At 40.9% G+C, this 23,790-nt stretch overlaps 1 protein-coding gene across 1 annotated transcript; it reads right to left on the bottom strand.

Annotated features, from left to right (window-relative positions):
* Window positions 1-2,274: 2,274 nt before the first annotated feature.
* LOC103721073 (uncharacterized) lies at window positions 2,275-3,173 on the bottom strand. The gene has a single exon (XM_008811106.6). It carries the CDS (start codon window positions 3,124-3,126, stop codon window positions 2,410-2,412), a length of 717 nt encoding a protein of 238 aa, XP_008809328.3. The 5' UTR covers window positions 3,127-3,173; the 3' UTR covers window positions 2,275-2,409.
* Between the last annotated feature and the right edge of the window lie 20,617 nt (window positions 3,174-23,790).

Below are 23,790 nucleotides of genomic sequence, written 5' to 3'. Positions count from 1 at the left end.
GGGCATAAACTAGCAGGTCGTGAGAAATGGCACAAGTAGAGAATGCCACAACAAATAGTTATGGCAATCAGGCTTCAAGGAAGTTGATTCAAACCAGAAATTGGAGTAATGACACCCTCTGTAGCAGAAACTCCAGCAGCCAAAATAGCACCAATAGGAGACAAGGCAGCATCAGAGGCAATACGAACTAGCCTTGTCTGAAAAACAGAATGGCGTGTTCTGATTGACTTGCTCTGATACTATAACAACTCAGGACCTCACCCAAAATGGCTAGCCGGAAGGTATTATTTGGGTTCCTTAATCCTGTATAAGTACCCAAGATCTATCCAGCGAATAACCGATGTGGGACTAAACACACGCCCGCACGGATCCTCACATACTCCCCCTGTTCAAGCCCTGACGTCCTCGTCAGGCTAAGGGTTCAAATCTATTCAAATCTAATCACAAACATCACGATTGGCTCATAGTCAGCCCCAATGGATCCGTGCTGCAGTGTCCTCTAGTCTACATAGGTTATGGGTTGGATCCGCTCTGATACCATTTGTAACAACCCAGGACCTCACCCAAAATAGCTAGCCGGAAGGTATTATTTGGGTTTCTTGATCCTGTATAAGTACCCAAGATCTACCCAGCGAATAACCGATGTAGGACTAAACACACGCCCACACGGATCCTCACATTCTCCCTCCGTTTAAGCCCTGACGTCCTCGTCAGGCTAATTGTTCAAATCTAATCACAAACACCACGATTGGCCCGTGGTCAACCCCAATGGATACGTGTTGCAGTGTTCCCTAGTCCACATAGGTTATGGGCCGATTCCGCTCTGATACCATTTGTAACAACTCAGGACCTCACCCAAAATGGCTAGCCGAAAGGTATTATTTGGGTTCCTTGATCTTATATAAGTATCCAAGATCTATCCAGCGAATAACCAATGTGAGACTAAATACACGCCCGCACGGATCCTCACAGATACCATAAAACGACTCGAGATATTTGAAAGACAAGCTCAGTTAGCATGACCTCTTGGTGGTGAGTTTTGTGTATATTTATAATTTGAGCTATATCGTTATCCACAACAAATGGTAAAACTTAGCCAAGGCCTATTAGTTTCTAGGTGAAGTCCTCTGTGTGCTGTTAATGTGGAGTCTTCCATAAGCTTCACCAGAGCGAAGCAAGAAGAATGAAGGGTTCCCAAAATTGATCCAAAGGAAGCTCATGAATAGGCAAGATGATGAACTAGGCATGGCAAGCTAGAAGAATCTTCATATATATCTACAAACAACTTCCTCTCGCCAATTTGTGTGCCAAGAGTCTTAAGCATTCTTCTTTATGCTGAATTCGCATGTCAAGCAAATGGATAAGTAGGACTCGCATGCAAGCTTCATATGAGGACACCTAACATTCTTCAGGATCCCAAGAGTGGGGTTTCTGGAAAATCTTGCAAAAGTTTTCCCCTTGGTAAAATGGAAATGCAAGAGATGGAAATTCTGGAAACAAGAATTATGGACAAATTTTTTGAGAGAACAGGAACAATAATACATCATAATATATATGAGCCATCACTGAAAAAGAATTGAAAAGAGGAATTAAAGAGTAGGAAGAAGAGGATGGCATTAGACTAGACTTGGGTACAGACTTCTGGTTATTGTAAGCATGGAATCCGTTCGAAGAAGATGTTTGAACTGGTGGTCTCATTCTTTTTTTTGGTCCAATGATCTCATTCTTTGAAAGTAAAAATACTTCACCCATTTAATAGACAAAATTTTATGAATATGAGTGGGACTTTGTGAGTGACCTATGACGAGAGCACCTTCACTTTGGAACACATGCTTTGGCCAATCTACCTCTCTGAACACCAGCCATTAGAAGGCCACTCATGCTCCTTTTCAGAGAGCAAATTTTGCAGCTCGCAGGAAGGCAAAATTGCATCACATGAAGTCAAAAACCACGTGTTTGGACAAAACTGTTGTCAGGCCAGTCCACTACAAGTACTGTACGATACGTAATTCTGTGCATGAGTTTAATCTCTAAAGAAAATTCTAATCTCTTTACTGAAAGAAAGAAATAACAATTTGTCCCATCAACGCCCAAAGACCTATTCAAATGAAGCCTAGTCAGCATGAAGTTGACCCTAGAATGGGGAGAGCCACTCGCGGATTCCACAATCCTCTCCATCGATTTATGTCCCCTTCTCCACTCCATCCCTCGGAGCACGTTTTAAAAGAAGAAAAAGTTTGGCCACTTAAAATAACACAATCTAGAAAGATTCCATTTACCACAAGACAGAGAGATATATTGTATCATAATAATATTTACATGTGTCAATGCATTCTTCTCTCTTTCTCCTCCCTCTCACAAAAGCAAAAGTTAACCTCTCTTTCTCTCCCTAATCCTTTTCCTTTTTCCTCATGAGAAAAACCCATTAGTTCTGCTGTCAGTGGAGTTTGTCCTTGGCATCAGTTGGTTGGACATGCCATCCAAGAAAAAGCCATCAGTCACCTCCATGTTAGCCCTTGGGTTGCTAAAACCTTGAAGAAAAATATCATGGCTACCATCAAAAATGGCACCATCATATGATTGCTGCTGCTGCTGCTGCTGCTGAGGTTGGTAGTGCTGTCCTTGATGTTGGTGCTGGAAAGATTGCCTTTGGTATTGCTGCTGCTGCTGCTGCTGCTGCTGCTGCTGCTGGTGAAGGTGCCCGAAGGGCACCACCGTGGCTTGGCGACGAGGATCATTAAAATTAAGCCCGAAGTTGATCATTGGCCGGTTGCTAGGCTGATAACTAGACGAATACGGTCCCGAGGGGATGCCGGTGAATTGCTGCACCATTGCACGGAAATTGGTGGTGTCGGTGTTGAGTAGCGTCGTCGGGGCCCTTCTGGAGGCCCTCGATCGCCGGCGGGCCGACTTCCCCACCCGGCCCTCGATAGCTTGGTGCGAAGTCGGGCTGCCGCTCGATCCGGCGACAGCCGGGCTCGACGTGGTTGTGACCACCGTCGAGTCGGCAACGGCGGACACGCGGCTGAGCCTGGCCGGCGTGGCGGCCGCGGGGGATCCTAAGCCGTGCTGGCCGTAGATCTGAGCCCACTCCGCCGGGCTTGCGCTGGTGTCGCTCGTGGCCATGGCTGGGTGGACTGGTGGAGGCTCCGGAGGGGGAGCCAAAGGTTGGCCTGGTTTATGTAGAGGAGGGTGGCGTCAAAAGGGATGACTCTAGATGAAATCCTGGCCGTCAATCATTCGAAGGAATGAGATCGAGGGGCCGTAGGGACGTCACGTGGGATTTTTGAAGCTTCCTCTTGAGTAGGTCTGGGGCGGTTCTTCGGGAAGAGGTTGAGGTTCGAGGAAGCTTCCTCGATCAATTCTTGTGACGTGGCGATTTCTGAGTGGTGATGTCACCTGCTTCGTGACTTTGACTTGTGGGAATAGGGGTGGGGTGTCGGCTTGGCTTAACTAGCAGTCTTGAGTCTGAACTCTAATCTTCTCTCTCTCTCTCTCTCTCTCTCTCTCAAGCATGTGGTCGAATGTTCTCCGTGGACTAGTTTTGCTGACCATTTTCTTTGATGGAACAAAGCTTTATTAAATGCCGTTCTTTACTTCAAAATAGGGGAGGGTGAAGCATTTCAGAGGCATGGCTGCACTTTGCAGCCCTCTTGTTTGACTTGGATTAATCAGCAATCAGAGCTAAGGCCTTTTAGTGTTTACTTCCATTTTATAGACTTGTATTCTGCTTTCATGCACAAGGCAAAGACTGAAAATAAATAAAATTGTTACTGAAACAAAGACTTGAGTGTTTGATTTTTGTTTAGGAAGCCTCAATCGTCAAATTGCTGCTAATTGGGAAACTATATTTATTTTTTTTGGTATAACGGCCGATCACACTGCTCTAGTGTGAGTGATGTCCACAGAGTCGAGGGAAAGAACATGGCATAAAGATGGAGGGGCGGCTACAAAGCATGTCTAAAGGACTTTTTCCGAGTAGTGAGCCATGAAGAAGGCGACCTAATCTGCAGCTTTATTACCTCCCGATACACATGAGCAGTCTGAAATGAGACGCAATCTCTCACTATCCTGTGGATATCTCTGAGCAATGGGTGGCCATCACCCTCTAATCCTCATCCCGAATCCACTTGACCACCATCGTTGAGTCTCTTTCTAGAAAGATATTGTCAGCCCCTAGGATACGCCTCACGAAGGTGATACCCTTCCACGCTGCCCTGAGCTCCGCCCTAATAGTTATCATGTCATAGATGCGACGCCTCCCACGGCAATCAACTTGGAGTTGTGATCCCTGATCACAAAACCCATATTTCCTCTGTCTCCATCTGCCGATACATTGCTATCAAATTCACCTTGAGATAGCCAGAGGGTGGGGGCTTCCAAAAGACAAACGTAAATTTGGAGGAACTAGAACTTTAGTTGCCTAAGTTATCATAAGATGAGTCATGTGGGCTTGAGAGCTTGAATTTTGGAGCATAAGCCTTGTATGTGTAGGTTGAAGATAGGGTTAAGTTCAGATTTTAACCTAGACCTATACCCATTAAGATTTTGGGTCTAACTTTTGTTCCATAACCGATCATTAAGGATCGGGTAGGGTTCGAGTTCGAGTAAAAATATATGTATCGGGTTCGTGAAGGGTGGACCTTGAGTCCAAGTACCCATAAGGTATCAAATCCTATATAATGATCATGCACTAAAAATTGGAAAGGTATACTTTGCTTAAAATCAAGTATAAATACTCAAACATATTCTAACATTTCATTATTTTTATTTTTTAATTTAAAGATTTATAAATAAAACTAATATCATATGTATGGATGGATGGATGTGATAAACTAGGTAATTTATGCGAGTTTAGATCCGGTTCTGGTCAGGTACCGAGATTGCATATTAGAGTCACAACTAGGGTATAACATAAGTTTTCTATTCGGCTAGGATTAAAAGTAGAAGAAGGAATTAATCTAGGATGGATTACTAAAACTTGTGATCGCAATTTATCTTTCAAATAAATTTTGATATCCCAAATGCAAATGTTGTTGAAAAATCCCATTCAATTGCTATACTAATCCATCTAATGAAGCAATTCTTCGGTTGTTTCTTTTATCCATATACCAGATGTTGTCAACCAGAATCAGATATGTTGGCATCCTTGAAAATTATGCAATATATAATCACATTAGAAAGAGATTAGAAATCCATCCATAGCAAGATTTAAACCTATACAAGCAGAGCCCAATAGATTTTGAGTCTATCTCCTTTCGTTAGAAAAGAGATTAAATTTATCTAATAAAAAGTCTAAGAGATATTGGGGACATCCATCTCCTTTTATCACTATAATCATTTATAAAAATGAGGTGATTGGGGACGGATCTAGGATTACCAATAGGGGGCGACATTACATCATTAAGTCCTAGCCTATCTATGTATAATATAATAATGATTTTGGTCCCTTCATTGTATTGATCACCTTATATCTAAAGTTTGATCGAATTTATATTTAATTGCCCCACAATTAAAATCATGTGTTTGATGAAAATGTCTTATTTTAGCATCTTGATGGTATTATAACATTTTATTTTTTACAATATTTTGAACTTGAAACAAAGATTAGCAAAACTATACAAAGAAAATTTTTGTTAGACTAGTAAATTTGATTCATAATATTATTGTTTTTTAATTTGTTATTATAAAGTAAATGTAGAACTTTTGGCTATTTATCAACAAATTAAGTAATGATGCAAAACTTATTTGGTATATTACTATTATGACAATAATCAAAGCAAATACTTTCTACAGCTCAAACAGATATTATGAGAATATTTCATAATATTAGAGTTTTTCACGAGCAAGAATGGGTACTGGAATAGAAAGAGGCTTTCAAGATGAATTGATTCTCAACAAATGAAGGGACAAGTGAAAAGAAAATTTTTATAAAGACAATTAAGGAAGTTTTCAAAAAGATAACTACCATCTTTAATTAGAGTTTTTCATGGGTTGAATAAGGTTATTTAAATTTTAATTTACTTATTTAAGAGGTAAGGGGCTTGGAGGTGATTTTACAATTATTATTTTATATCATGCTCTATTAAAATCAGACAATTCAAGATGCTTACCACCTTTGGAACCAAATACAACTAGTGAAATCTTGAATCTTGAATCTTTTCCATGGTATCAATTTGTGCAAAAAAATTTCCAATCATGTTATACTAAAAAGGTCTTCTAATCCTTGTCACTATATACCAGCTGAATCATTAACAATAATCTCAAATGGTTATTATAAATTAAAGCTAACCTCCTTTCTCTCCTGAAAATTACCTTCTCCCTTTCTTCACTCCTTTTTTATTATGCAATAATATAAACCGCGAAAATTTCTTCTTCAATAGATATTTTATTCTTTAAACTTTTTTCAGTTTTTTATAAGAAACTATTGAGGAGGAACCATATAATATTATCTTTTCTGTGTGTTTCAAAATATACACATACATCTTATATAGGCAAGGCACCCTTCTTTAGGATTGAGGTAAAAATTAAGATGCATTTGAGACATCTCATTTAGTTCAACAATTCTCTGCCAAGGACTTGCCTTTGGTAGAGGTCTTAGATTCAAATCTTGGGCATTTCTTGAAAAAGATGTATCCAAATGAGCTAAATGATTCTCTTCTTAATTTCAATTATTGTCTCTTATAAATTTTATTGGATGTGTGCAATAAAAAAAATCCAAGAAACCAATATGAATAGATAACAAGTTAGGAGGCATTAAGTTGAAAGCTCATAATCCTGTATTTTGTGAACATCATTATATACAGCAGTAGAAATGCATCTTGTATGCTGTGCAAATATTATAAAAGTTGTATGTTTAGGAAAAATGAGTATTTTAAAATAGCAATTATATATATATATATATATATATATATATATATATATATATATATATATATATATATATATATATATATATATATATATATATATATATATATATATATAATAAAGGAAAAGCCTTTGTAAGTTTATTTAACTTTTATCACAAAATGTTGACATCAAAAAATAATGCTATTTTTTTTTCTTATTCTGGTACATTCTTTTTATGAGAAAAGTTAGATGAAGCCAGCTAATGCATTGTGTTATTTTATGAGATGATATAATATAGACATATTTAAATCAAGTAGGAATAAGGAAATCCACTTGGATGTGGATTTTTGGAAGCATGGTCAAAAGCCAATACTAAAGTAAAGTTGCATTTTTCTTCTCTTTTTTTTTGAATAATACATACATGTAGATGTACCCATTAGCTAACAACAAACGAACCATGAATTTTCTATAAAGCTTACATTGCCGCCGATGAAATAATTAAGTATTCATTATTGAAATAATATGTAGTCTACATGAAGATACCGAAACCCTATGCTATTTTTGCTATGCATTTTGTGGCATAGGTTTTTCCTCTGTACTTCAATTATGTTTGGATAGCATTTCCATCCATGGCATCATAGAATTCTTGATTCATCAGGGCTAATTTCATATGGTTTTGGTGTAATCAATTTCAATTGGTTTAATTGGAATTTTAGTGTCTCACATTGCACATAACGAAAGGAGCCGAACCCCATCATCCATTGCTTTCAAATCCTCCAAGGACCAGTCAAAAAAGTCCACCAACCCTGGTAAACCAAGGTTTGAGACATGACCTCAACGTGCTCCAACACCAGAATCCTCCGCAAACACGCCACCGTCGGTCACGGGCGGTCCTGATATCCCGCCGTCATGCTTTAATTGCCGTGCCCCTGCAGATGTAGCGCGGAGTCCCCCCTGGAAGATGACGCCAGGTGATTCGTCCGATCCGGGGGAGCAGGTTTGTTAAAGCGGTGCCGGAGGAACGGGGAGAGGAGAATAGACAGCTCGTGGGTTTGAAGCCGCGCGCGGGTTGAGGCTGCCGCACGGCGCCGACAGTGGGGCCCGCCGCACCGGAACGGGACGGAGGGGATGACGTCAGGGATGATGGGATTTTAAGGGTCAGAAAGGATGACCTAGGGTTTATTATTTTACTATAAATGTTGAACTCTTTTTTAATCTTTAGTGCCTTCTTTTTTGGCCTTTCTTGGGTGCAGCTTAATCTTTAAGTAGGGCGCAGCTTTAACTAGGGGTTAGGTAGGAGTGGGTCCCACCCAGATCATGACGCTTGGACCCTTTGTGCTTGATTAGCGGGCAGCAGGGGTAAGAGTTATTCCTCCTCGGCTAGTTTTTTAAAACTTTTTTTTTTTTTTTTTTTTTTTTTTTTTTTTTTTTTGCTGAAAACGGGTTCTCATACAGTACGTATACGAATACATCCAATAAAGTCAAAAAACACTATCTCACGGAGAGCCAGTGGCAACTCTCCCTCCCCCAACCAAAAGGTGTATCCTGAATGATGAGCCGCGAAGGCAGCCACCCAGTCAGCTGCCCCATTGGCTTCTCTGAATACATGCTTGGCCTGGATGGCCACCCCAACCCCACACATCATCCCAATATCCCGAACCAAGGGGTGGTCTAAGCCCTCACCCCTCAGCCCCGCCCGGATCCAGCTGATGACTGTAGCCGAGTCGCCCTCCAAGACAATCGATCCAGCCTGCAGTACCTGCCTCGCACATCGAATACCTGCCCAGGCAGCTCGTAGCTCTGCCCCGGGAACTGATGTGCCGAACAACTGACAGCCACCTGCTGCCACCACTCTGGAGTGCGGGTCCCATATCACAAAATCCGCACCACCTCGCGAACCTCCATCCAGGACCGATCCGTCGAAGTTGACCTTGAGGAAACTCGGGGGTGGGGGCTCCCAGGTGAAGAACACCAGCTAAGGAGCTGCCGAAGCAGGGAAGGAACCCCAGGTGTCCCGAGCTGTCAGAGGTCTATCTGAAGAGGGGCTGAACTCCAATGCCTGTACTCGCGCGAGCTCTTCAACAAACCTCGGTGACACCCTGCGCTCACCAAGGGTGCGGGCGTTCCTCGCCAGCCAGATCTGATGTGCTGTGCAGGTCGCTCGAATAGCCTCCTGACATATCTGCGGCCGGGCCAGCCACTGCTGCATCATCCGTAAAAACTGAAACCTCCCACACCAAACCCCCCGCGGGAACCCTGCCCACAACCATGCCGACCTCGCCCACGTACACTGGAAGAGTTTAAACCCGTTTGACATAGAAGATAAGTAGTAGTGGGATAACAGTTTTGGGCCAGTTTAGGTGAGTTGTTGGCAGTAAAATTTTTAACAATAAAGTTGTTGGAATCGCAATTTTTATAAAGGGCTATTTACTATTTGATAACTATATTTTTAAAATATTATGTTACTTTAATATATATTTGGTAAATAAATTTAGAAAGTACTTTAATGACCATAAAACATATTACATAGTATCATACAAAAGAACATAATAAAATATAATATATATTAATATATAAATATATGATATAGTATAATATTATTGTAATGCAATATAATATTATTATAATATAGTAATATAATATTGTATACTATAGTATAATAATTTAATATTATTAAATTATTTAAAATAACATATCACTGTATTATGATTTAATATAATATAATATTATATTTATAGTATAATACAATAATAAATGTATAAAATATTATATTTATTAGTGTAAATTAATTTTTTCTCTTCTGTGATCATTTATCTTTCTAACAAACTTTCTAGCTAGACGATAAATATTATATTTATTTTTTTTTCTTTTATTTTATTTTTTTCTTTTTCTTTTCTTCTTTTTCTTTTCTTCTCCTTCTCTTCTTTCTTCTTTCTTTCCGAAGCTTCTCCCCAAACCTGCCACCAACCACCTCGCTGAATTCCATCGCCTCCTAGTTAGACTCCCCCAGCCCACCTTCATTCCCCTCCATCCCTCCGCCACCAACACCGCCTCCCTCTTCCTCTCCCTCTCCTTACTTGTTGCCCAGAGATGGTCACCCAAGAGGGGGGTGAATTGGGTGTTTTAAAATTTTTAGTCTAATTAAACAATACACACAAGTGTAGGTGCAAGAATAAAATTAAAGCGGTAAGCACAATCAATCGTAAACACAGAGGTTTATAGTGGTTCGGAGCTTCCACTGCTCCTACCTCCACTCCCCAAACACCTTTGGGAATTTTCCACTATAATCGGCGATTACAGTCCGGTAGTTTTTCGAGTGAACTACCCAACTCGTTGTTTTAACCCGGGCTAACAACGAACCCTACAATCCCCCAATTTAAACTAGGCTTGGGACGCCTAACCCTTGTTCCAAGTCCCTTGACTGAAACAAGCACAATGTTTAAGAGTTTTACAAGAGTTTAAAAGCTTCTATGAAAGCAAATAAATCAATAAAGAACAACAAAACTGGAAGAACCCTCTTTGTCGTTGAAAGCTTGGATGATGGTGGTTCTTCCGATGTGGATCACGTCGGCTTGAATGCGAGCTTTGATTGCCGAGTGGGAGTGAGTAGATGAGCACGAAATCAGATGAAGAAGGCTTGAATGCACTTGATTTCTCCTCTTGAAAGCACCAACTCCCTTGAGACTCTCTCTCTTTCTTCCCTCTTGAATGCTTTTGTGTTAGCTTGGTGAGAAGACCCTTTTCATGCACTTAAAAACTCCTTTTTATACTCCTGCAAGCAATAGATCCGTTAGAAACAAAAATAGAGCCGTTAGGATTTCAAACAAAACCTGCAAAAATGTGTCAGTCGTGTTCCAGGCATTCCGGAGACGTCTCTGCTTGAACGAGAGACGTCTCGGCTGCATAAAAAATTCTTTGACAATGTCGGAGTCGACTCGGTGCTTTCTGGGGACGACTCCGAAGAAGAACAGCCCGATTTCTTGTTTTCTGTTTTTCTGAGAGAGCCGGCTCGCATGCCTCGGGGGACGTCTCGGGATTTTTTGTGCTTTATACGTGGGGACGACTCCGCGACGTCGGAGACGGCTCCGACGTTTTCTCAACGAAAAACGGGTCCTCTGGAATCCCTGAGAGAGTCGGCTCCGCGTCCTTCGGAGACGACTCGCGCCCATCCCTTGAAAACGGCCTTTCTGCCGTCTCTGAGAGAGTCGACTCTGGAAAGCCGGGAGTCGACTCCGACCCTGCGAGACGCCTCGGCAAGTGCTGGGGACGTCTCCAGACGTCCCAGCTTCTTCTCTGCGTACCGGAGACGTCTCTGGAACAAGCCGGAGACGTCTCGGCTGCCCCTGATCCGTTTTCTTCATCTCAAAAATCTTCAATAAATCCACCGAAAAATACGGGAACATGCCTTGACAATACTTAACAATATTCTTAGTTAAACACCTGAAATGCTCAAGTAATTTGTCAATATAAAGGGAATTATACTCTAGTATTTTGTATTCATCAAAATCCATTAGGGGGTCAACAATCTCCCCCTTTTTGATGATGACAAAACACTGAGTATATGCAAAATTTAAAATTAAACATATACACAGTATTTGATCAGATGTACAAGTATTGTGTTTTGGTTAGAGCTAGATACAGTATGCATAATTCAGTATAGTCAATTGTCAGTTCTATACTTATGCATAAGCATTGATCTTAGTAGCTCTTTTGAGCAATTTTGGCATATCATCTATCACTTTTAGATTTGAATCAAGTTAAAGTGTAAATTGATGAAATATTGATGCTAAAGACAATCAAAAGCCAAATACTTTTGACTCCCCCTTTCTTTTCCAGAAGGACAATTATCTTTAAGCCAATATTCTTCAATTTTATCTTTTCATTTTGTTGATTCTAATTAAACTTTCAAGTATGAGTGTGATAAACATAAAAAATTTTGCATTTTGCATTCCATATTGGTTCTACTCCCCCTTTTTGTCATCAACAATGAAGGGGACAAATTAGTGCCAATTTTCAGGATGCCTATTGGAATGGTTCTACTTCCTTTTTCAGATTTGCAAATAAGATTTCAGCATCCATGTTGCTTTTTGATTAGAATTCAGCATTTATTTCTAATTAACATGAAACATTCAATGATTTGGGAAAGTGAATTTTACTCCCCCTTTGTTTTGGAATTCATTTCAGACCATTTAAATTCAATTATTACAAGTTGTGCTCCCCCTGTTTCATATGCGTTGTCAAGTTGGCAAAATAGTGAAATGGTTGCACATTGTCAAGTTTGAACATTCAAGGTATATTATGACATTTTAACATCTATAGCACATCACAATATTCAAAAAACATACTCCAAGATTCAAAAAGAAAGGATATGGCATTCATATAGCATTACAACATTTGATGCCATTACAAGGATTGATTGCAAACACAAAAGAAAGAGTTTCATATAAGCCTAGGGCTTTACAAAAAGATGAACCCTAGATGTCTACAAAATGTGCCTCACCGGCCAGCACCCTCAAGAGCCCCAGTAGCAGCTTCCACAAACTTATGAATTGCTAGCATTAATCTTCTAAAGTTATCTCCCTGAGACTGATTGAGCGCTTTCATTAATGCTTCAATTTCATGGGATGCTTTATCAATCCTCCCTCTAAGCTGGGCAGCCACACTGCACAAATTGCCTTCAGGGCTCGTCAGCTCTTGAAGACTATCCGATATGATCTTCAATTCAGCTTGTATCTCAATTGATCTTCTAGTTTGGTTTGATGCCACACAAACCAACTCTGACCCTATAGCTTCCATTTGAGTTCTAATTGTTTTCAACTCTTCCAAAAGTGCTTCATGTGAAGTACGGATAGGAGCTATCTCAGCAGAAACCACTGACCTAATTTCTTCCCTCATTTGCTGGCATACCATGGATGCTAAGGTGTGCATCTGCTCATCCGACAAGAGAGTCGATCCAACAACTGGAGGAGGAGGCATGGAAGTGGATGGTCCAGCCGAGCTGGAAGGTACATTAGGAAAAGGAAAGCTCTCCATATGATCAGTAAAGGGTATAGGGCTATGTGGAGGAGAGAGGTGGACAGGCTCCTGATGATGGATCTCAGGCTCTACAGTTTGGGATTTTCTTTTACAAACCTTAACCCAAGACCTGTCTTTTTTGTAAAAATCCATCCTATGTAGTGTGCTCTCGTTATAGAAGTCAGTGTTTCTCAAGGGTCTCTCTGGCTCATTTTCAGGGATAGGAACCTTAAAATGCTTGAAAAGTAGGGTAAAGACCATCCCATACGGGATGCTGAACCTGGAGTACCTATGACAGATTGAAATGTAGTTTAACATGAGCCTAGGAAGATTTAGGGGAATCCCTAACAGGATGTGGTGCATAATGGCCAAATCTCGCTCCGAAACGAAGTCGAAGCGACCGGTTTTTGGGAACAAGACCCTATTGATTATGCTCAAAAGCAATCTCATTTCAGCATTGAGGTCTTGGGACTTAACAATGTCAAGAGGACCGCAGTTCTCTCTACCTAGAATTAAGTTTAGAGCAATCTCTCTTTGGGGATGTGAGGTCGGAGCCTCACCGTACTTAGGTATTTGCAATAAACTAGACAAGATATCCTCATTGACTTCTACAAATGTGCCTCGGACATACCCTGTGTACCCCGAGCTCCCTAAGGCCAAATTACCAAAAACTTCTCTCACTAAGCCAAGGTAGGTAGACACGTTTAGGAAACATAGGTGTTCCCAACCTTGGGCACGGAGTCTCTCTCCAATAGAGTACCCCTCACCCGCTAAGAATTGAAAATCTATATGCCTACCTGTTGTTACTGTGCGATTCGCACAGGAGGGAGTCACGGTTGGCGGAGCAACCGGAGGAGACGGCGCGGAGGGCTCTTCCCGCCGTTCCTCGTCGTTCGCCACTTTAGGACGCCTCCCACCGCTACGCCTAGCTTTCTTAGGTGCCATCGACCGGAAATCTAGGAAAATGGGCAGTGATTTTGGTTCGATTGGTGGTGGAGAGAAGATGGATGCGAGGGTTTAGGGTTTTGTTGGGGACGATGGAAAACAGCTCGGGACGGCTCGAGCTGTTTCGGCCTGTTTAAAAAAAAAATTCATTCTGTCCCCGAGACGTCTCCGTGACTAATGCGAGACGTCTCGCCGGGGGGACGTCTCTGCGATTTGCCAGAGACGTCTCCGGCACTGAAAAAATTTCAGAACGTTTCCAATCTTCTCCCAATTCGTTTTATTCAACCTCAATGATCAGTTTAATTTCTTTTGGCGATTATTAAGTGAGCTTGCTTGTGATCCTCCCCCTTAATAATTCATCCTATAAAAGCTTGACAATGATTTTTGAATTATCAATATTGAAATGAGGAATGTTTGATCAAATTTCGAATGCCTATGGAATAGGCTCTGAAAATATCTCTATGAAGAGTCCAAGGGGGATAACTATCCTCCGGAAAGTCAAACAATTCGTCATCTAATTTGATAGATTCATATTTTCACTTATTAGGCACTAGGTTTGCTATATGTGACCTTGAAGTGTATTATGAGTTTGAATAGCATTCATATGTACCTCTAGAGCATACAAAGCATTGCATATGTTTGAGGAGTTAAATCATTTAAGCTATAGCATTGAAGTCAAATCATGCTTGCATTACAAATTCAATCTACTTGCTAGGATCATACAAGCACAAGGCATTCCTTAAAAAATTGAACCTATCTTTACAAAGGGGCTTTATAAAGATGTCGGCCAATTGATTTTCAGTGCATACATACTCAATCAATACATCATTTTTCAACACATGATCTCTTATAAAGTGATGCCTAATCTCTATGTGTTTTGATTTAGAGTGTTGGACAGAATTTTTTGTTAAATTGATTGCACTTGTATTATCACATCTAATTGGAATATTGTCCATTTTGATACCAAAATCTTCAAGTTGTTGCTTAATCCAAAGAACTTGGGCACAACAGCTTCCGGCTGTAATGTACTCAGCCTCAGCTGTGGACAAGGCAACTGAATTCTGTTTCTTGCTAAACCAAGAAACCAAGTTAGCACCCAAGAATTGACAGGTGCCACTTGTGCTTTTTCTGTCGAGCTTGCACCCGGCAAAATCAGCATCGGAATAAGCAATTAAATTTAAATCAGATTGTTTAGAATACCATAAACCTGCATTAGATGTCCCTACTAGGTATTTGAATATTCTTTTAACAGCTTGTAAGTGTGATTCCTTAGGACATGCTTGGTATCTAGCACACATGCAAACACTGAATAATATGTCTGGTCTACTAGCAGTAAGGTAAAGTAAAGACCCTATCATACCTCTGTACAATTTGCAGTCTACACATTTACCTTTTTCATCTTTGTCAAGCTTGCAACTTGAGCCCATGGGTGTGCTGATTTCCTTTGCATCCTTCATCTTGAACTTCTCCAACATTTCCTTGATGTACTTGGACTGACTGATGAAGATGCCTTCCTCTGATTGTTTTATTTGTAGCCCAAGGAAGAAGTTGAGCTCACCCATCATGCTCATTTCGAATTCTCCCTGCATAAGCTTAGCAAACTCTTGACAAAGACTGTCATTAGTAGCACCAAAAATTATATCATCCACATAAATTTGCACAAGCAATAAGTCATTCCCTTTTCTTTTAATGAAGAGTGTTTTATCTACATTTCCTCTTTTAAACTCATTTTCAATTAGGAAATTACTTAATCTTTCATACCAAGCCCTAGGGGCTTGCTTAAGTTCATACAATGCTTTATGCAGTTTAAAAACATAATCTGGATGTAAGTGGTTTTCAAAACCTGGAGGTTGTTCTACATAAACTTCCTCCATTATATAACCATTTAAAAATGCACTTTTTACATCCATTTGATAGAGTTTGAAATCCATGAAGCATGCATATGCCAAAAGTAGTCTAATAGCCTCTAACCTAGCAACATGAGCGAAGGTTTCATCAAAATCTATGCCTTCTTCCTGATTGTAGCCTTTGGCTACCAACCTAGCTTTGTTTCTTATTACTACTCCATCTTCATCTAGTTTATTTCTATATACTCACTTGGTGCCTGTAATTCAAACATTAGGGGGTCTTTTCATTAGAGTCCAAACTTGATTTCTTTCAAATTGGTTTAATTTCTCTTGCATAGCATTTATCCAATTTTCATCTTTTTCGGCTTCCTCTAGTGATTTAGGCTCTATTTGTGAAACGAATGCAAGATAATTACTAGTATTTCTTAAAGAGGATCTTGTCCTTACCCCTTGTGAAGGGTCACCAAGGATTAGATCCCTTGGATGACCATGTGCATACCTCCATTCCCTCGGAAGATCTTGATTTCTTGCTTGGGGTTGATCTTCTTCATCTTGCTGAATTGTATCTTCCTTGATTTCATCCTCATGTTGTTTGTCTTGTATGGAGAACTCCTTCATTCTGTCTTCAAGTATACCTGCATCACCATCTTCTTCTTTTCTAGAAGAATCTCCATTAGCTTCATCAAAAACAACATGAATGGATTCTTCAACAACGAGAGTTCTCTTGTTGAAGACCCTGTATGCTCTACTAGATGAGGAATAACCTAAAAAGATCCCCTCATCTGATTTAGCACTAAATTTACTTAGATTGTCCTTTCCATTGTTTAAAATAAAGCAGCGACAACCGAAAATATGAAAAATAACTTATATTGGGCTTCTTATTTTTCAACAACTCATAAGGTGTTTTCTTTAAAATAGATCTAACTAAAGCACGGTTTAAAATATAGCAAGCAATATTGATTGCTTCAGCCCAAAAATACTTTGGTAGATCCGATTCGCACAACATGGTACGAGCCATATCTGCTAGTGTGCGATTCTTTCTTTCCACCACCCCATTTTGTTGGGGTGTCCTAGGGGCCGAAAAATTGTGATTGATACCGTTTTCTTCACAAAATTTTTCAAAATGCTGATTTTCAAACTCGGTACCATGATCACTCCTAATTGCTTTTAGTTTAAGGTTAAGTTCATTTGAAATCCTATTATGAAACTTGATAAAAGTGGGAAAGGACTCATCTTTGTGGGCAAGGAATGAAACCCATGTAAAACGTGAAAAATCATCAACAATTACAAGACCAAACTTCTTACCCCCTAGACTAGCAGTTCTAGTGGGTCCAAATAAATCCATGTGAATTAGTTCTAAGGGTTTTGATGTTGAAACTATGTTCTTAGGTTTGAAAGAGCTTCTTGTTTGTTTCCCTAGTTGACATGCAGCACAAATTTTGTTCTTTTCAAAATCTATTTTTGGTAGTCCTTTAACTAGATCTTTTTTAATCAATTTAGAAATTAAATCCATGCTAGCATGTCCTAACCTACGATGCCATAACCAGCTAGTCTCATTGACCTTGGCATCCATGGCTACAAGACATTGGCCATCTTTCATGGTGAGATCATCAAGATCTACCATGTAAACATTTCCAAGCCTATGTCCCATAAGTATGATCCCATTGTCAATTGGGCTACTAATTATGCATAGGGAAGATTCAAATGACACTTTAAAGCCCTTGTCACAAAATTGACTTATACTTAGTAAATTATGTTTTAATCCATTAACTAACAATACATTGTCAATAAATGAGGAGGGTGATATAGAGATTTTACCAACGCCAATGATTTGGCCTTTAGCATTGTCTCCAAATGTGACTACTCCTCCTTCTTTTGATTTCAAGGTGACGAAGTGGCTCTTGTCACCGGTCATATGCCTTGAGCAACCGCTATCAAGATACCACATTCTCTTTTTGCTCCCGGCTGCAAGGCATACCTACAAAATAATCATGTGAAGCTCTTAAGTACCCAAGTTTTCTTGGGTCCTTCTTGGTTAGTGTAGTTGGTTCCCTTAGGAATCCATATTTTGGTTGTGTTTTTACCCTTTACAAATGTGTTCTTATTGGTTTGAATCTTTCTTTGAATGCAAGAATAAGCTTTATGTCCATTTTTCTCACAGCAAAAGCATGTAGGTTTTTCAGTTTTAACATCTTTTGCTTTTACAAAAAAGTTCTTTAGATATTTTTGTTGTTTGCTAGTTTTGTATCCTAATCCGGCTTTATTAAAAACAGCTCTTTGAGTGGATAGAATAAGATTTAATTTTTCCGAGCTATGTGTAAATTTCTGCACAATTGGTTTATACTTGTGTAGCTCATCCTTAAGGTCCAAATTTTCTTTAGCTAATACTTCCTTATCATTTTTAAGAGATTTGACATTTTGTGCAAGTGAAGTATTACTATTGAGTAGGAATTTGACTCTTAGATTTAATTCCCTAATGAGTGTATTTGCAGTTTCATACTCAATGCTAAGTTCTGAAATTTTATCCTTTAGGTCAATAATGCTATCATTTTCATAATTTTCCTTTTCAATCAATAGGTTTTTAATGTCATCCTTCAGTTTTTGATTGGAGGCCTTTAGTTCTTTATTCTTTACTCCTAACATACTACAATCATTCATGAGTTCTTGGAAAGCTTCATATAATTCTTCTAAAGTAAAATCTGTAATTGAGCTTTGACATACCTCATCGTCGTCGAATGCCATGAAGCACAAGTTGGCGGTCTCTTCCTTCTCTTCCTCGGAGGAGGATGTGTCACTATCATCCCAAGTCGCTTTCAACGCCTTCTTCTTCTTCTTTCCATAGTGCTTCTTCTGTTGAGGGCATTCGGAGCAGATGTGTCCCGGTCTCTTGCAATCATAACATATGATTGGGTCTCTTTCTTTTTCTTTTTTCTTTTTCCAATCATTTCTCCCTCCAAACTTCTTTCTTGGGAAGGCCTTCTTTCTTCTTATGAATTTTTTGAACTTCCTTACTATTAAGGCCAAGTCTTCATCTTCACTTCCCTCTTCACTTCCACTGCTTTCTTCTTCACAATTACTTGAAATGGCCTCGAGGGCGATTGTCTTCTTCTTTGGCACATCTTCTTTATGTTGCTTCATTGTGAGCTCATGCGTCATCAATGAGCCCAATAGTTCTTCAAGTGCCAAGGTGTTGAGGTCTTTGGCTTCTACAATCGCCGTGACCTTCGCTTCCCAAGTCTTTGGCAAGGACCTGAGAATTTTCCTCACAAGTTCTGAATTAGTGTAAGATTTACCCAAATTGTTTAGACCATTAATTATATCAGTGAAGCGTGTGAACATGCATGAAATAGTTTCGTTGGGTTCCATCTTAAATAATTCATATTTGTGAACTAGAATGTTCACTTTAGACTCCTTGACTTGATTAGTACCCTCGTGGGTAACTTCAAGCCTATCCCATATTTCCTTGGCAGAACTACAGGTGGAGACTCTATTAAACTCATTTACATCTAGAGCACAATACAATGTATTCATGGCTCTAGCATTGAGTTGAACCATCTTGCTATCATTCTCATCCCAATCCTCCTCAGGTTTGGGAACCAGAACGCCATTAACTATGTGAGATGGTTCGTGTGGTCCTTTGATTATAGCCCTCCACAAGGCATAATCTTGTGCTTGAACAAAAATTCTCATTCTAGTTTTCCAATAGGAATAATTTGTCCCATTGAAAAGTGGAGGTCTATTGGTAGCCTGCCCCTCAGCAGGAACATTGTTGAAGGGTGTTGCCATCTTGATCTTTGGCAAAGACGGTTAGGTCTTCAAGAATACACAGAGCACCTACTCTGATACCACTTGTTGCCCAGAGATGGTCACCCAAGAGGGGGGTGAATTGGGTGTTTTAAAATTTTTAGTCTAATTAAACAATACACACAAGTATAGGTGCAAGAATAAAATTAAAGCAGTAAGCACAATCAATCGCAAACACAGAGGTTTATAGTGGTTCGGAGCTTCCACTGCTCCTACATCCACTCCCCAAACACCTTTGGAAATTTTTCACTATAATCGGCGATTACAGTCCGGTAGTTTTTCGAGTGAACTACCCAACTCGTTGTTTTAACCCGGGCTAACAACGAACCCTACAATCCCCCAATTTAAACTAGGCTTGGGACGCCTAACCCTTGTTCCAAGTCCCTTGACTGGAACAAGCACAATGTTTAAGAGTTTTACAAGAGTTTAAAAGCTTCTATGAAAGCAAATAAATCAATAAAGAACAACAAAACCGGAAGAACCCTCTTTGCCGTTGAAAGCTTGGATGATGGTGGTTCTTCCGATGTGGATCACGTCGGCTTGAATGCGAGCTTTAATTGCCGAGTGGGAGTGAGTAGATGAGCACAAAATCAGATGAAGAAGGCTTGAATGCACTTGATTTCTCCTCTTGAAAGCACCAACTCCCTTGAGACTCTCTCTCTTTCTTCCCTCTTGAATGCTTTTGTGTTAGCTTGGTGAGAAGACCCTTTTCATGCACTTAAAAACTCCTTTTTATACTCCTGCAAGCAATAGATCCGTTAGAAACAAAAATAGAGCCGTTAGGATTTCAAACAAAACCTGCAAAAATGTGTCAGTCGCGTTCCAGGCATTCCGGAGACGTCTCCGCTTGAACGAGAGACGTCTCGGCTGCATAAAAAATCCTTCGACAATGTCGGAGTCGACTCGGCGCTTTCTGGGGACGACTCCGAAGAAGAACAGCCCGATTTCTTGTTTTTCTGTTTTTCTGAGAGAGCCGGCTCGCATGCCTCGGGGGACATCTCGGGATTTTTTGTGCTTTATGCGTGGGGATGACTCCACGACGTCGGAGACGGCTCCGACGTTTTCTCAATGAAAAACGGATCCTCTGGAATCCCTGAGAGAGTCGGCTCCGCGTCTTCGAAGACGACTCGCGCCCATCCCTTGAAAACAGCCTTTTTGCCGTCTCTGAGAGAGTCGACTCTGGAAAGCCGGTAGTCGACTCCGACCCTGCGAGACGCCTCGGCAAGTGCTGGGGACGTCTCCAGACGTCCCAGCTTCTTCTCTGCATACCGGAGACGTCTCTGGAACAAGCCAAAGATGTCTCGGCTGCCCCTGATCTGTTTTCTTCATCTCAAAAATCTTCAATAAATCCACCGAAAAATACGGAAACATGCCTTGACAATACTTAATAATATTCTTAGTTAAACACCTAAAATGCTCAAGTAATTTGTCAATATAAAGGAAATTATACTCTAGTGTTTTGTATTCATCAAAATCCATTAGAGGGTCAACATTACTCTCCCCCCGATCCTCCAACCCTAACCTCTTCCAAAGCCTCACCTCCCCGTCTCCCCGGCGGCGGCGGCTCCGACAACATACCCCCTGGCGGCTCTGGTAGGGAGGAGGAGGATGGGGCTCCGACGGTGCCCCTGGCGATCACCACCATGGGGAGGAACCCTCCTCCGATCACGGCGTCGGCAGCCCCCTCGGGCTCTTCCTCAAGGGGTGGCAATCTAGGGTTTCTGCCGACCCCCAGTTCCCCTTCAAGGTCCTCATGGGGGAGCTCGTCGGCGTCATTGCCTGTGTTCTTGGCGACATAGCCTCCCGCCCCAACTTCGGCCTCAACAAGCTCAACTTTGTGTTCCTGGGTATGGATGGAGTGGACGGAGCGGCCGAGGGCAGCGGGGAGATAAAATGGAGACACATATATCTTTTACCAAACATCTTTTTTTAATCTAAAAATACTTTTGGATGGCCAAAAAGTGCTTTTTGGCTCTCCAAAAGCTCCCCCAACGGGCCCTTAGTCCGTCTTTATCTTGGGATAGATCTGTTGTTCCTTGCGTTCTCTAGAACCGGGGTATTCTCGTATTTTTCATCCCACTCGCATCTGTAAAAGGAACAAAAAAAATTATTTTATTTATTTATTTTTATGCTAGGATAGATGTATCATATAGTCCAGGTACGAACACATCCAAAAAAAAGTTGAAAAATAACAAGTTCCGGAGCACACCAGGTAACCCCCTCTTCCCCACCGAAAGAATATCTCTGAAATGGTTGGCCACATAAGAGGCTACCCAATCCACTGCCATGTTGGTCTCTCTATACACATGCTTAGCCTGCAAGGTCATTCTACCACCAGCCATAGCCCAAATATTCCTTAGCAGCGGTTGATAGTCGCCCAACCCTCCCGTGCTCTACTGGATCTAGCTAATGAATATCGCCGAATCGCTCTCAAGCAGTATAGCACTAACTTGCAACACTTGCCAAGCATAGCTCATGCCGGCCCAAACCGCCCACAACTTTGCCCCCAGGATTGGGGTGCCGAAAATCTGGCAACCACCAGCCGCAATCACCCTGAAGTCTGGACCTCTGATGATGAAGCTGGCACCTTCCCTACTTCCGCCATTTTATTTACTCTTTTAAATACCCTTAATCTCCTAAATTTTGATAAAAGCGAGAACGGACACGGTACAACTAGCAAAAATTTTACTAGCGTGATAAGCTTTAATTAATAAAAGGTAATCCAAATCGGTGGCGGCCGAAGCCGGCAGATCTTCGATACTTCTGTTATTAGTACCGAGCTTAGAGCCGCATGGGAGAACATCACCTATGCGATGCTTGTTCTAGGTACGGACCGCATCCTCCTTGAAGGGTACTCGTCTACAATGATCGAATGGATTCGGGGTCGGCACAGCGCTGCTGGTGGGATGATGTTGTTCCACGGTATGTGTAGACTCTTGAGAGAATGTGACTCCTTCCGGGTCACCCATGTCTACCAAGAGACCAACAGTGCTGCTGATTGGGTTGCCTCCTATGTGGCTCATCACTCCAGAAGTTTCCTCTGGAAGAACCATGTGTCTGCTCCTCCTTTTTGCCAACCTTTTTTTTTCTGATTTTGTTGGCTGCACCCACATTGGTCGTGTGTGAGGTGCCGTTGTACAAAAAAAACAAAACAAAAGGTAATAACAAAGTTGAGGGTATTTTTTTTTCATCCAAATATTTTCACTATGCTGTAAGCTGTAACCACGATACGTTATAATCCTTAGATGGGTATAAAAGTGGTCCGTCTAAATAAGTTTAAATACTAATCCTGTAAGAACCAGGCCAACTAGGCCTTACCTGGACCAAAGTCGGCAGGCCCAGCCGGCTTCTAACTCAGAAGATAAAAAGAGGGGGGAGAAGAGGAGAAAGGGCACAATCTCCTGTCCAAGCTTCCGAATGGCCGCCATAGAGGCTGGCCGAGGGAGGTTGCGGCCACTAGAGGCTGTTGCAACCATCCAGCGGCCGGTTAGTATGGCCGTTACGGCCTTTACGGCCGTTCAGCATTCTTATCCCTTCCGAAGGGGAGTTATAAAAACCCCTGATCACCCACCCGATCGCGGTCGCCGCAGGTACTTGGTCGCAAGGGCCACTGGCCTCAGCTACAAACACCGCACGCTGCGGGCGCCATAGCCCTTGACCGCGCCACTGCAAGCCTCAACTCTTCTCTTCCCTTGTCCTCCGATAGGGGCCTCTCTCGCTTTTCCCCTCCTATCTCATAGGAAGAAAGGAGGGGAGGGCGATGAAGGGGAAGGAAAGAAGAAAAAGAAAAAAAGAAGAAGAAAAGAAGAAAAAGAAAAGAAAAAAAAAAGAGAAGAAAAAAAAAGAGAGATCCAGGGTCGACTTACCCAGTGGAAACCCAAAGTCTACTCAATTCCATTTCGGGTTGCTTAGAGGTTTTAATTAAATTTTAAATAGTGAATAGCAAGTAATTTATTTTAAAACAATTTTGATAAATGCAACGGAGTTGCCCAACTGAATCTAAAGATTTTTGAACGAACAGAGGTAAGTAGCCTTAGCGCAAACCTTAGTAGTTTTAAAAATTATGAAATAATTTTTAGTGGTGAAAAATTATGAATTATATTTGACATGATGGATCTTGTTTTTCTGAAAATATAGGTTCAAGCATGCGATTGATTGATAACCATCCTTGTTTTGGCCAAATAGCATCTTTATTGAATTCTTGTTGTAAATGATTTACATATAATTCATGAAAAATTGCATGAAATGATATATGTGGCATGATTAGAATACTTCAGTAAAAATTTTATATTTGGCATAATTATGTATGTTAAACTTTTGTGATGTC

The sequence above is a fragment of the Phoenix dactylifera genome, chromosome 2, assembly GCF_051530095.1.
Source record: "Phoenix dactylifera cultivar Ajwa chromosome 2, Ajwa_hap1_PhDact_Kaust_v1.1, whole genome shotgun sequence".
Lineage (NCBI taxonomy): Eukaryota > Viridiplantae > Streptophyta > Magnoliopsida > Arecales > Arecaceae > Phoenix > Phoenix dactylifera.
Note: the sequence above shows the minus strand (reverse complement) of the source record. Positions and strands in the feature narration are given on the sequence as shown.